The 14,571-nt window shown below is 33.5% G+C and overlaps 1 protein-coding gene across 7 annotated transcripts in view; it reads right to left on the minus strand.

Annotated features, from left to right (window-relative positions):
- zmiz1a (zinc finger, MIZ-type containing 1a) overlaps positions 1-14,571 on the minus strand; it is a 103,649-nt gene that overhangs the window by 13,952 nt on the left and 75,126 nt on the right. For 5 of the 7 annotated variants that reach the window (XM_062058017.1, XM_062058019.1, XM_062058020.1 and 2 more), the window contains 5 exons: positions 12,744-12,945; positions 10,778-11,311; positions 10,632-10,700; positions 10,032-10,197; positions 3,689-3,830 (listed from right to left, as the gene is read on the minus strand). In XM_062058017.1, coding sequence (XP_061914001.1) covers positions 3,689-3,830; positions 10,032-10,197; positions 10,632-10,700; positions 10,778-11,311; positions 12,744-12,945 — 1,113 coding nt within the window. The remainder of the gene's footprint in view (positions 1-3,688; positions 3,831-10,031; positions 10,198-10,631; positions 10,701-10,777; positions 11,312-12,743; positions 12,946-14,571) is intronic. The other 2 variants (XM_062058018.1, XM_062058023.1) reach the window with 1 other exon arrangement.

The following is a 14,571-nucleotide window of genomic DNA, read 5'->3' on the forward strand; positions in this document are numbered from 1 at the left end:
CGTATTTTTCGGACTATAAGTCGCAGTTTTTTTCATAGTTTGGCCGGGGGTGCGACTTATACTCAGGAGCGACTTATGTGTGAAATTATTAACACATTACCGTAAAATATCAAATAATATTATTTAGCTCATTCACGTAAGAGACTAGACGTATAAGATTTCATGGGATTTAGCGATTAGGAGTGACAGATTGTTTGGTAAACGTATAGCATGTTCTATATGTTATAGTTATTTGAATGACTCTTACCATAATATGTTACGTTAACATACCAGGCACGTTCTCAGTTGGTTATTTATGCCTCATATAACGTACACTTATTCAGCCTGTTGTTCTCTATTCTTTATTTATTTTAAATTGCCTTTCAAATGTTTATTCTTGGTGTTGGCTTTTATCAAATACATTTCCCCCAAAAAATTGCGACTTATACTCCAGTGCGACTTATATATGTTATTTCCCTCCTTTATTATGCATTTTTGTCCGGTGCGACTTATACTCCGGAGCGACTTCTACTCCGAAAAATACGGTACTTTCTTTTTAAAAACCTGTTTACTTTCAATGCCGGTGAGAATTTGAGGCAGGTTATTCCAGAGCGATACAGATCTATAAATAAAACTAATTTAAATAAAACTTGAGGTTTTCCATCAAGCATGGAGTGATAGTTTAATAACTTATAAACGCATGCTTACCTTAGCTAAAGCTAAATACTACTCAAATCTCATCCGCCTCAACAAAAACGATCCTAAATTTCTGTTTAGTACAGTAGCATCGCTAACCCAACAAGGGACTCCTCCCAGTAGCTCCACCCACTCGGCAGATGATTTTATGAATTTCTTTAATAAGAAAATTGAACTCATTAGAAAGGAGATTAAAGACAACGCATCCCAGCTACAACTGGGCTCTATTAACACAAATACGACTGTATATACGACGGACACTGCCCTCCAAAATAGTCTCTCTATTTTTGATGAAATAACATTAGAGGAATTATTACAGCGTGTAAGTGGGATAAAACAAAGAACATGTTTACTTGACCCACTTCCTGGGAAACTTATCAAGGAACTGTTTGTATTATTAGGTCCATCAGTGTTAAATATTATAAACTTATCACTTTCCTCCGGCACTGTTCCCCTAGCATTCAAAAAAGCGGTTATTCATCCTCTGCTCAAAAGACCTAACCTCGATCCTGACCTCATGGTAAACTACCGACCGGTCTCCCACCTTCCGTTTATTTCCAAAATTCTCGAAAAAACTGTTGCACAGCAGCTAAATGAACACTTAGTGACTAACAATCTCTGTGAACCTTTTCAATCCGGTTTCAGGGCAAATCACTCTACGGAGACAGCCCTCGCAAAAATGACTAATGATCTATTGCTAACGATGGATTCTGATGCGTCATCTATGTTGCTGCTTCTTGATCTTAGCGCCGCTTTCGATACCGTCGATCATAATATTTTATTAGAGCGTATCAAAACACGTATTGGTATGTCAGACTTAGCCTTGTCTTGGTTTAACTCTTATCTTACTGACAGGATGCAGTGCGTCTCCCATAACAATGTGACCTCGGACTATGTCAAGGTAACGTGCGGAGTTCCCCAGGGTTCGGTTCTTGGCCCTGCACTCTTTAGTATTTACATGCTGCCGCTGGGTGACATCATACGCAAGTACGGTGTTAGCTTTCACTGTTATGCTGATGACACTCAACTCTACATGCCCCTAAAGCTGACCAACACGCCGGACTGTAGTCAGCTGGAGGCGTGTCTTAATGAAATTAAACAATGGATGTCCGCTAACTTTTTGCAACTCAACGCTAAGAAAACGGAAATGCTGATTATCGGTCCTGCTAGACACCAACATCTATTTAATAATACCACCTTAACATTTGACAACCAAACAATTAAACAAGGAGACTCGGTAAAGAATCTGGGTATTATCTTCGACCCAACTCTCTCGTTTGAGTCACACATTAAGAGTGTTACTAAAACGGCCTTCTTTCATCTCCGTAATATCGCTAAAATTCGTTCCATCTTGTCCACTAGCGACGCTGAGATCATTATTCATGCGTTCGTTACGTCTCGTCTCGATTACTGTAACGTATTATTTTCGGGCCTCCCTATGTCTAGCATTAAAAGATTACAGTTGGTACAAAATGCGGCTGCAAGGCTTTTGACAAAAACAAGAAAGTTTGATCATATTACGCCTATACTGGCTCACTTGCACTGGCTTCCTGTGCACTTAAGATGCGACTTTAAGGTTTTACTACTTACGTATAAAATATTACACGGTTTAGCTCCAGCCTATCTCGCCGATTGTATTGTACCATATGTCCCGACAAGAAATCTGCGTTCAAAGAACTCCGGCTTATTAGTGATTCCCAGAGCCAAAAAAAAGTCTGCGGGCTATAGAGCGTTTTCTATTCGGGCTCCAGTACTCTGGAATGCCCTCCCGGTAACAGTTAGAGATGCTACCTCAGTAGAAGCATTTAAGTCCCATCTTAAAACTCATTTGTATAATCTAGCCTTTAAATAGACCCCCCCTTTTTTAGACCAGTTGATCTGCCGTTTCTTTTCTTCTCTCCTCTTCTCCCCTGTCCCTTGCGAGGGGGAGTTGCATAGGTCCGGTGGCCATGGATGAAGTGCTGGCTGTCCAGAGCCGGGACCCCGGGTGGACCACTAGCCTGTGCATCGGTTGGGGACATCTCTGCGCTGCTGACCCGTCTCCGCTCGGGATGGTTTCCTGTTGGCCCCGCTGTGGACTGGACTCCCGCTGATGTGTTGGATCCACTGTGGACTGGACTTTCACAATGTTATGTCAGACCCACTCGACATCCGTTGCTTTCGGTCTCCCCTAGAGGGGGGGGGTTACCCACATATGCGGTCCTCTCCAAGGTTTCTCATAGTCATTCACCGACGTCCCACTGGGGTGAGTTTTTCCTTGCCCGTATGTGGGCTCTGTACCGAGGATGTCGTTGTGGCTTGTACAGCCCTTTGAGACACTTGTGATTTAGGGCTATATAAATAAACATTGATTGATTGATTGATTGATAAAAGATTTCCGCAAAGCATTCTTCCTGGGACGAGGGAGTACAAAATGCCCCTCACTGGACGCCCTGGTATTATGATTATGTATAGTGCTATTGTGAACTATTTGGGCCATGAGAAAAGCAAGAGTTTTACTACCGGTTACTGATGGTAGAGATGTCCGATAATGCATTTTTTGCCGATATCCGATATTCCGATATTGTCCAACTCTTAATTACCGATTCCGATATCAACCGATACCGATACATACAGTTGTGGAATTAACACATTATTATGCCTAATTTTGTTGTGATGCCCCGCTGGATGCATTAAACAATGTAACAAGGTTGTTTATACGGCTACCCTCAGTGTGACCTGAATGGCTGTTGACCAAGTCAGCCTTGCATTCACTTGTGTGTGTGAAAAGCCGTAGATATTATGTGATTGGGCCGGCACGCAAAGGCAGTGCCTTTAAGGTTTATTGGCGCTCTGTACTTCTCCTACGTCCGTGTACACAGCGGCGTTTTAAAAAGTCATACATTTTACTTTTTGAAACCGATACCGATAATTTCCGATATTACATTTTAAAGCATTTATCAGCCGATAATATCGGCAGTCCGATATTATCGGACATCTGTAGTTGACGGGGGGAGAAATGTCCCGTGGTTACCTCCACATGAGGGTCTGGTGGACGGAGGGTCGGAGGTGGAAGACGTGGTTGCTGACGGCCAGGTTGTGCTCCAAGCGGAAGGGCTCCAGCACGACGCCGTCTCTGACTGGGAAGGTCAGCCGCAGCTCCTCGTTGGGGTTAGCTGGGAGAGAGGAACAAAAAAAAAAAAAAAAGTCAAATATTAATATTTATAATCCAGCAGCTAAGTGCAATAAAGAGCAAGTATCACAAGTTTTGTTTTTTTATCAGAAAAAAATGTAAAGTTGCAAATTTTACTTTTAATTTAATCAAATTAATTCATTATATTATTACTGTGTCTCCAAATTTTACAAGTAATTTTTGAATTAAAAAAATGTATATTTAAAAATGTTTCTTGGTATATTTCCCTGGATGACATAACCCTTTATATATTTTTTTAATTATATTTTGTTGTATAACAAAATAATAAGGGGCGGTATAGCTCGGTTGGTAGAGTGGCCGTGCCAGCAACTTGAGGGTTCCAGGTTCGATCCCCGCTTCCACCATCCTAGTCACTGCCGTTGTGTCCTTGGGCAAGACACTTTACCCACCTGCTCCCAGTGGTTTAAACACTGGATTAATCATAACTTACATATTGGGTTTCACTATGTAAAAGCGCTTTGAGTCCCTAGAGAAAAGCGCTATATAAACTTCACTTCACATAGCAATTTCTACAAACACAACATTTTGCATGTGTCTAATAAAAAAAAAAAAAACATCTATTTTTTTGTATTTTTACAAATGATTTTGTCAACAATGTATAAATATTGTATCATTTTGTCAAATGTTTTAAAAAATCAGAGTCACTAGAGAAAAGCGCTATATAAACTTCACTTCACATAGCAATTTCTACAAACACAACATTTTGCATGTGTCTAATAAAAAAAAAACATCTATTTTTTTGTATTTTTACAAATTATTTTGTCAACAATGTATAAATATTGTATCATTTTGTCAAATGTTTTAAAAAATCGGAGTCACTAGAGAAAAGCGCTATATAAACTTCACTTCACATAGCAATTTCTACAAACACAACAGTTTGCATGTGTCTAATAAAAATAAAAAAACATCTATTTTTTTGTATTTTTACAAATTATTTTGTCAACAATGTATAAATATTGTATCATTTTGTCAAATGTTTTAAAAAATCGGAGTCACTAGAGAAAAGTGCTATATAAACTTCACTTCACATAGCAATTTCTACAAACACAACATTTTGCATGTGTGTAATAAAAAATAAAAAAACATCAATTTTTTTGTATTTTTACAAATGATTTTGTCAACAATGTATAAATATTGTATCATTTTGTCAAATGTTTTAAAAAATCGGAGTCACTAGAGAAAAGCGCTATATAAACTTCACTTCACATAGCAATTTCTACAAACACAACATTTTGCATGTGTCTAATAAAAATAAAAAAACATCTATTTTTTTTGTATTTTTACAAATGATTTTGTCAACAATGTATAAATATTGTATCATTTTGTCAAATGTTTTAAAAAATCGGAGTCACTAGAGAAAAGCGCTATATAAACTTCACTTCACATAGCAATTTCTACAAACACAACATTTTGCATGTGTCTAATTAAAAAAAACAAACATCTATTTTTTTGTATTTTTACAAATGATTTTGTCAACAATGTATAAATATTGTATCATTTTGTCAAATGTTTTAAAAAATCGGAGTCACTAGAGAAAAGCGCTATATAAACTTCACTTCACATAGCAATTTCTACAAACACAACATTTTGCATGTGTCTAATAAAAATAAAAAAACAACTATTTTTTGTATTTTTACAAATGATTTTGTCAACAATGTATAAATATTGTATCATTTTGTCAAATGTTTTAAAAAATCGGAGTCACTAGAGAAAAGCGCTATATAAACTTCACTTCACATAGCAATTTCTACAAACACAAAATTTTGCATGTGTCTAATTAAAAAAAAAAAACATCTATTTTTTTGTATTTTTACAAATGATTTTGTCAACAATGTAGAAATATTGTATCATTTTGTCAAATGTTTTAAAAAATCGGAGTCACTAGAGAAAAGCGCTATATAAACTTCACTTCACATAGCAATTTCTACAAACACAACATTTTGCATGTGTCTAATAATTTTTTTAAAAAAAATCATTTTTTTGTATTTTTACAAATTATTTTGTCAACAATGTATAAATATTGTATCATTTTGTCAAATGTTTTAAAAAATCGGAAAAAATCTACAAGATTAAATGCAGTGTTATACTTTATTTCTTGTCATAACTCTATTATTTGTATTAGAGTTAGTTGGCTGATGTTTATTTCAAACATGTATACAATGTCAACATGATACATCACATATGTTTATCTCTCATTACAGCATGTCTGAAAAGGAGTAGGAAAAAGCAAAGTTTATTTAATCCTATCCCTTTACACTTTATAGCAACTTCTAACACATGTATTCATTCCTTGTTCTCAATTTCTAACACAGTTTGCATCCATGATTTCTAATCACAACCAATCACATATAAGATGAGTAAGATAAATAATAATAAAGTTCAAGACGTTTTTATCAAAAATCTTCTTCTGTGTACTTTGTAAACACTTTCAGTTTCGACAGTTTTTTTAACTTGATCATACATTGTTTTACTTCTTTGCTTAATCCACTCCATAATTTAATTCTACATACTGATATACTAAAGGTTTTAAGTGTTGTACGTGCATACACATGTTTTAAGTTAGATTTGTCTCTAAGAGTTATATTCCTTCTCTTGTGTTGAGCTTAAAAGCTCTACATTCTTGGGTAGCAGGTTATAGTTTGCTTTGTGCATAATTTTAGCTGTTTACAAAACATTGCATTTGAATATTTTTTGATTCAATTGTTATACAACAATTTACAACCACATTATATTTTATATCTTTCCAGTAAAAAAATAAAAAAATTGTGTTTTTTTCATAAAGTACAATATTTTAGAACATTTTCTGTGGTATATTTGATCATATTTTGTTGCACAACAAATCATGAAAAAAATGTATATTACCAATATGTCACTGTATAAAGAAAACATAACCTATCTCAAAATGTTAAATAATTAAAAAAAAGTTTCAAATCAGAAACTATCAACAAAAAACATTACAGTGTTTTATTTATTTGATCACATAACCCTATATAAAATGTTTTATATTAGTATATTTTCAATGAAAAGCATTTGTGTTTAGTTTTACTATGTTTTTTTTGTATTAGTTTTTATCTGGGTTTAAAACAAATGTATGATTTATTTATTTTTTTAATTTGTATTAAAATGATTATATAACTGGATATATGTATTAGACATTTTTGTTATGTTGATTTTATTATCATATTTTATCATTATAATAATTTGACATTATAACTTTATATTACCAGATTATATTTTGTATCTTTCCAGTAAAATAAAAATAAAATTGTGTTTTTCTTTTCTTTTCGGACAAACACAATATTTTTGAACATTTTCTGCGGTATTAAAACATTGTTTTTCATTTAAATTGATGAATTGGTATATTTTATCATATTTTGTAGCACAACAATTCATGAAAAAAATTATATTACCAATATGTCACTGTATAAAGAAAACATAACCTATCTCAAAATGTTAAGTAATAATATTTTTTTTTAAATCAGAAACTATCAACAAAAACTATTACAGTGTTTTATTTATTTGATCACATAACCCTATACATTTTTTTACATTAGTATATTTTCAATGAAAAGCATTTGTGTTTAGTTTTACTATGTTTTTTTTGTATTAGTTTTTATCTGGGTTGAAAACAAATGTAGGATTTTTAAATTTTTTAAATTTTGTGTTAAAATTATTATATAACTGGATATATTTATTAGACATTTTTGTTATGTTGATTTTATAATCATATTTAATCATTATAATAATTCGACATTATAACTTTACATTACCTGATTATATTTTGTATCTTTCCAGTAAAAAAAAAAAAAGTTTTTTTTTTGTTCCGGAATATACAATATTTTTGAACATTTTCTGCGGTATTAAAACATTGTTTTTCATTTAAATTGATGAATTGGTATATTTTATCATATTTTGTTGCACAACAATTCATGAAAAAAAAATTAGATTACCAATATATGTCACTGTAGAAAGAAAACACACCCTATCTCAAAATGTTAAGTAATAATATTTTTTTTCAAATCAGAAACTATCAACAAAAAATATTACAGTGTTTTATTTATTTGATCACATAACCGTATACATTTTTTTACATTAGTATATTTTCAATGAAAAGCATTTGTGTTTAATTTTAATATGCTTTTTTTGTATTAGTTTTTATCTGATGATTATATAACTGGATATATTTATTAGACATTTTTGTTATGTTGATTTTATTATCATATTTTATCATTATAATAATTCAACATTATAACTTTACATTACCAGATCATATTTTGTATCTTTCGAGTAAAAAAAAAAAAAAAGTTTTTTCTTTTTGTTTTTTTTTCTCCGGAAAATACAATATTTTAGAAAATTTTCTGCGGTATTAAAACATTGTTTTTCATTTAAAGTGATGAATTGGTATATTTTATCATATTTTGTTGCACAACAATTCATGAAAAAAAATTATATTACCAATATGTCACTGTAGAAAGAAAACATACCCTATCTCAAAATGTTAAGTAATAAAAAAAAATTTCAAATCAGAAACTATCAACAAAAAATATTTCAGTGTTTTATTTATTTGATCATATAACCGTATAATTTTTTTTACATTAGTATATTTTCAATTCAAAGCATTTGTGTTTAATTTTAATATGCTTTTTTTGTATTAGTTTTTATCTGATGATTATATAACTGGATATATTTATTAGACATTTTTGTTATGTTGATTTTATTATCATATTTTATCATTATAATAATTCGACATTATAACTTTATATTACCAGATTATATTTTGTATCTTTCCAGTAAAATAAAAATAAAATTGTGTTTTTCTTTTCTTTTCGGAAAATACAATGTTTTTGAACATTTTCTGCGGTATTAAAACATTGTTTTTCATTTAAATTGATGAATTGGTATATTTGATCATATTTTGTAGCACAACAATTCATGAAAAAAATTATATTACCAATATGTCACTGTATAAAGAAAACATAACCTATCTGAAAATATTAAGTATAAATAATCAAAATATTAAGTAATAATAATTGTTTTCAAATTAGAAACTATCAACCAAAATATTAGTGTTTTATTTATTTGATCACATAACCCTATAAATTTTTTTTATATTAGTATATTTATTAATGAAAAGCATTTGTGTTTAGTTTTAATACGCTTTTTTTGTATTAGTTTTTATCTGGGTTTTAAACAAATGTATGATTTTTTTATTTGTTTTATTTTGTGTTAAAATTATTATTATAACTGGATATATGTATTAGACATTTTGGTTATGTTGATTTTATTATCATATTTTATCATTATAATAATTCGACATTATAACTTTACATTACCAGATTATATTTATATAATAATATAATATATAATTATATAACATTGTTTTTCATTTAAATTGATGAATTGGTATATTTTATCATATTTTGTTGCACAACAATTCATGATTTTTTTTTTTTATATTAGTATATTTTCAATGAAAAGCATTTGTGTTTAGTTTTAATACGCTTCTTTTGTATTAGTTTGTATCTGGGTTTTAAACAAATGTATGATTTTTTTATTTTTTTTATTTTGTGTTAAAATTATTATATAACTGGATATATGTATTAGACATTTTGGTTATGTTGATTTTATTATCATATTTTATCATTATAATAATTCGACATTATAACTTTACATTACCAGATTATATTTATATACAATATAATATATAATTATATAACATTGTTTTTCATTTAAATTGATGAATTGGTATATTTTATCATATTTTGTTGCACAACAATTCATGAAAACCCTAACCCTAACCCTAACCCTATTTTCAATGAAAAGCATTTGTGTTTAGTTTTAATATGCTTTTTTTGTATTAGTTTTTATCTGGGTTGAAAACTAATGTATGATTTGATTTATTTTTTTAATTTTGTGTTAAAATAAATTTATATAACTGGATATATTTATTAGACATTTTTGTTATGTTGATTTTATCATCATATTTTATCATTATAATAATTTTGACATTATAACTTTACATAACTGATATTTCCCTTATTGTTTAGCAATTTATTAAAATAAAATATTAATAATCTTGACTGATTTGGGAGTAATCAAACAGCTCTATTGCATCATAATTGACCAAATATGGTAAACTTGTCAAGTCAAGAGTTCCACTTACATGGAGGGGGAGGAAGTGCTGTCATATTTGGTTTCATGTCAGGTGGGAACGGCGGCTTCACATCCTGGTTTGGCGAGAGGTACGGAGGAATGCTACTTCCGGGCGTCATTGGGGGCGTGGGGTTTCCAGGTACTGGGGAGTGGGGGTAGTTGCCAGGCCTGGGGGGCTTCAAAAAGACAGGCAAAAATAAATAAATGAGTTGCAATGCCATTCGTAAACATCTATGTGGGGGGCGTGGCCTGCGGGCCTGCGGAGAAGTGTCGGGACCGGCTTCGAGACTACTCTTCCGGGTTCTTCAGACCACCAATTATTGACATGACCGCCTCGTTCATCTTTCCGAACAATGATTTATTTTGCAATAAATGTTGTTTGTGTTCGTTTTCAGTCATATCTGTCTGTCTCCCCCTCACTCTTGTTCGTGCTCGGGTTTTCTCTCCACCATCAACAACTTTTCTCCTTCCCGACCGCTACCTTTAACAGAGCTGTGTCACCTACGCACCTGCCGCTAATCTCGAAGCCGGTCCTGACACGCCCCGCTTCTCCGCAGGCCCGCAGGCCACGCCACCCACAATCTAATTTAAACAGGAAGCGAGGACATACCCCATTCCCTTGGCCGTATGAGTAGCCACCACCTGAGAAGGTGGTGCTCTGCCCGTTGAAGGGCTCTTGCTGCAAAACAAACACAAATATATTTAGTTTGACAACCTTAATTGCAGATGTTTGACGTGGAGGACGTTAAAACGGACCTTGTAGTACTGGCCCATGGGCATGCCAGGTGGGTACTGTCCTTGCCCCGGCTGCCCTGGCATCCTCTGCCCTGGGTAGTTGGGTGAAGGCAGCGGCCTGGAGGCGTTGGGAGTGGGGTACTGCCCCTGCTGGGGCGGGAACTGACTGCTCGGCCCGTATTGACCTCCGTAGCCCGCCTCCGGAAGGAACATCGAAGCAATGAGCGCGGGCTGACCTGGCGCGGGTAACTCCGCGTGACGTGGTCCACTCACCTCCCCGGGATACGGTCTCTTCATCCCCTGCATGGGCATGCCTTGCCGGGGTCCTCCGGGGTACCCTTGCTGGGGCATCCGCTGGCCGTGGCCCCCGAAGGGTCCCATGCCGGGAGTACGGGACTGGCTCATGCCCATGGGAGGTCCGCCCATGTTTGGGTTGTTCATGCCTGAACCCATGCTGGCCGGATTCATACCTCCGGGCGGGCCTCGTGGTCCCGGCTGGTTCATGAACTGACTGTTGTAGGCCTGAGCCGGGCCCATTTGGAAGGAGGAACACATCTGGAGGAAAGAAGAGACGGATTCAAAAATGCGAGACCGCTACTCACATTTTTATTATATTTCGACAAAGCTACAGGAATGAACATTTAGAGTAGTCAGTAGGGGTGATGTTCGAAACCGATTCTCCCGGTTGTTCGATAAGAAAATAACCGATTCCGTGGACTCGAATCCCTTTTTGAGAACCGGTTCCCGTTATCGAGGCCACCATAGTAAAGAAAAAGAGTTGGTTCTTTATTCGAATCCCAAATGGGCAATGTTATGCCCATTTGATTGTAGACTCTTACTGACACCTTGTGGCGATATGAAAATACTACGCGTCAATAGTTTGGGCACTTCCGGGTTGACGATGTTAGTCCAGTTCATGAGACAATTGAGAAGTAGACAAGTTGTGTTAGCTCTTACAAGCCTTGGAAAAGATAAGTCTGTAAGTAAACTGTTTAACTTGTTTATGTAACTCAATATTGAGGTGAAAAGTGGTTAAATTTAATAGTAAGATGTTTATTGAAAAACGATTTTTGTGCACTGTTTCAATGGATGTTTTGAGGACTTAAAATGGCTGCCAGTCGTATATTTCCACCATCGAAATAGTTTCAACACTCAGAAGTATTTGTTTGATGATAGTACTGTATATTTGTGTGAAGCTAATATTTACATATTGTGTATTACATTTCAGTATGTTAATTGAATCACATAGGATTATACATTTGTCATTATGTGTATTTCAGTTTAAAAAAAATAAAAAAAATAACAGTCCAGTGCAAGACAAAAGTAAAGATAGGAAAAGACAAAGCAAGATCAACAACAATAAAGAGCCTGAATGGATTAATCTGCTTTGGAAATTTATTAGACGTCTTGGATTGTTTGTTAGCTGTCTGCCTGTGTGTGTAGTTAGTATGTTCCAATAACAGCAGAAGTGCACTTTTTGGAGAGCTGTGTTATTTTCAGTTTTGTGCCCAAGGGACTGATTTTATTTAACACTGTATTATTATTTATACACCTATAGTGATCACAGAGACAGGTTGTTTTTGTGTTACTGTATATATTTGTTTTTCTGAAAAATCCCACTTAACATAATTTGGGTAACAACAGTCAATATTTTTTTTTTTTTTTTTTAGGGGGGTAACAGTCAATATTTATTTATTTATTTATTTTATTTTAGTTTTTTCTTATAAAATAAAAGTGAGCCTTTGTTAAACCAAATATTGTGGTTTTTTTTCCATATACAACAACCTATCTGGATTCGATAAGAGAATCGATAAGGAATCGGTTCGATAAGAGGATTCTATAATAGGCTCGAACTCGATAATTTCTTATCAAACATCATCCCTAGTAGTCAGTGTGCAGCTTGAATAATAAACAGGGTGTATAGCAGTATAATAAGTAAGTTGTTTAGCGCCACTCTGCATTCAGGCACCATTTGAGTCATGAGTACCTGTCCATACTGGTTCATGTCTTTGTTCTGCGTCTCCTGCATCGCCGCCACAGTGGCCGTCGCCGTGGCGGTGGCCGTAGCGGCTGCGGCCGCGACGGCAGCTGCAGCGGCGGCGGCAGCGGGCTGGGTGAAGTCGCCGGTCGGGCGTGAATGCGAGGTCATGCCCATACCTCCAGGGGGCGGATTGGGTCCTCCGGAGTAACTATAGAGAATAGAAGGTGGTGTTAGTGATGTCTCGTGAGGGATTTAAGAGTCCTATTATTTTGTAAAACCAGCAAACTTATACTAAAAACTAGTTTATTGTTCTTAATGGAAAGACAACAAGGCAACCGTTTGTTACTCTCGGGGTCTCCTAGCCGCTCAGGCAAATCATATTGTCTAAAAATACATTTTTCCATCGATAACATGACATCATCGCGCCAAGTGCGTGCTCTTTCAGTCAATTAGTGCGCATATATACAGCCCGGCCTCCGGCCCAAAAATTTTTAATTGTAATTTTGAGGAATTTTTCTGAATGTGCATGAACTATTTCTGTTCAAAATTGTTTGAAATGTCAAATGTTTAAATATTAACTGTCAGTTTACTGTACTGTGCCAACTGTACTACTATATGAGTAGATTTAAGTTGTATGCTCTTTTTGTCAAAGAAAACCCTGTTTTTTTATGGAAAAAACACAAAATACGCAGTATTTTCACCCAATAAAATTGTTAAGTGGAATATTTGAGATTATATAATAATGGGAGCCTTAAAAAGGTCAATAACTCATAACACCATTGATTTTAATTCATTATTATTTTTTGAGCAATGACACTTAAAAACAAAATCCCACTAAAATTATTGGGGATCCAAAAGGGTCCTACTCATTAAAGTGTTAAAAAATCAATTATACGTTTTTTTTTTACTGTTTACTTTTAACACAATAATCTCAAGATCTATCCGTCAATTATAAGTTTGTTATGTTTTTTTGTTTGTTTGTTTTAGGCCCTTCTTTAAAAAAAAAAAACAGCTCAGTTTTTTATATGGCAAACACAAAATATGCAACATTTTCCCCAAAAAATATCTCAAAGTGGAATATTTTATGTGACGTAATTGGAGATTTGAATAGGTCAGTAATTCATGACACTGATTTTGATTCATATTATTTTTTTTAAGAAAGAAACAGCCTGCAAGGCAACTTTGTGTTATTAGAGTAAACATTGCAAATATTTCTTGTTACATTTCACCTGTTTGCTCTTTTATACCACTTTATATGTTTTTTTATATTTTGTGTTAAAATTATTATATAACTGGATATATTTATTAGACATTTTTGTTATGTTAATTTTATTATCATATTTAATCATTATAATAATTCGACATTATAACTTTACATTACCTGTTTATATTTTGTATCTTTCCAGTAAAAAAAAAAAAAAAAAAGGTTTTATTTTTTTGTGGAAAATACAATATTTTTTTTAACATTTTCTGCGGTATTAAAACATTGTTTTTCATTTAAATCGATTAATTGGTATATTTTATCATATTTTGTTGCACAACAATTCATGACCAAAAAATTAGATAACCAATATATCTAATTTGTCACTGTAGAAAGAAAACATACCCTATCTCAAAATGTTAAGTAATAAAAAATTTTTTCAAATCAGAAACTATCAACAAAAATATTACAGTGTTTTATTTATTTGATCACATAACCCTATAAACATTTTTACATTAGTAAAACATTTTGGACACCCCTGCTCTAAAGTAACAGTACTCTTACTTGAGTACAATTACTGGCTACTCTACCCACCTTCGTTTAGGACCAAAACCCTTAAAACAAGTAAAACAC

Source organism: Entelurus aequoreus, linkage group LG09 (assembly GCF_033978785.1).
Source record: "Entelurus aequoreus isolate RoL-2023_Sb linkage group LG09, RoL_Eaeq_v1.1, whole genome shotgun sequence".
In the NCBI taxonomy this organism is placed as follows: domain Eukaryota; kingdom Metazoa; phylum Chordata; class Actinopteri; order Syngnathiformes; family Syngnathidae; genus Entelurus; species Entelurus aequoreus.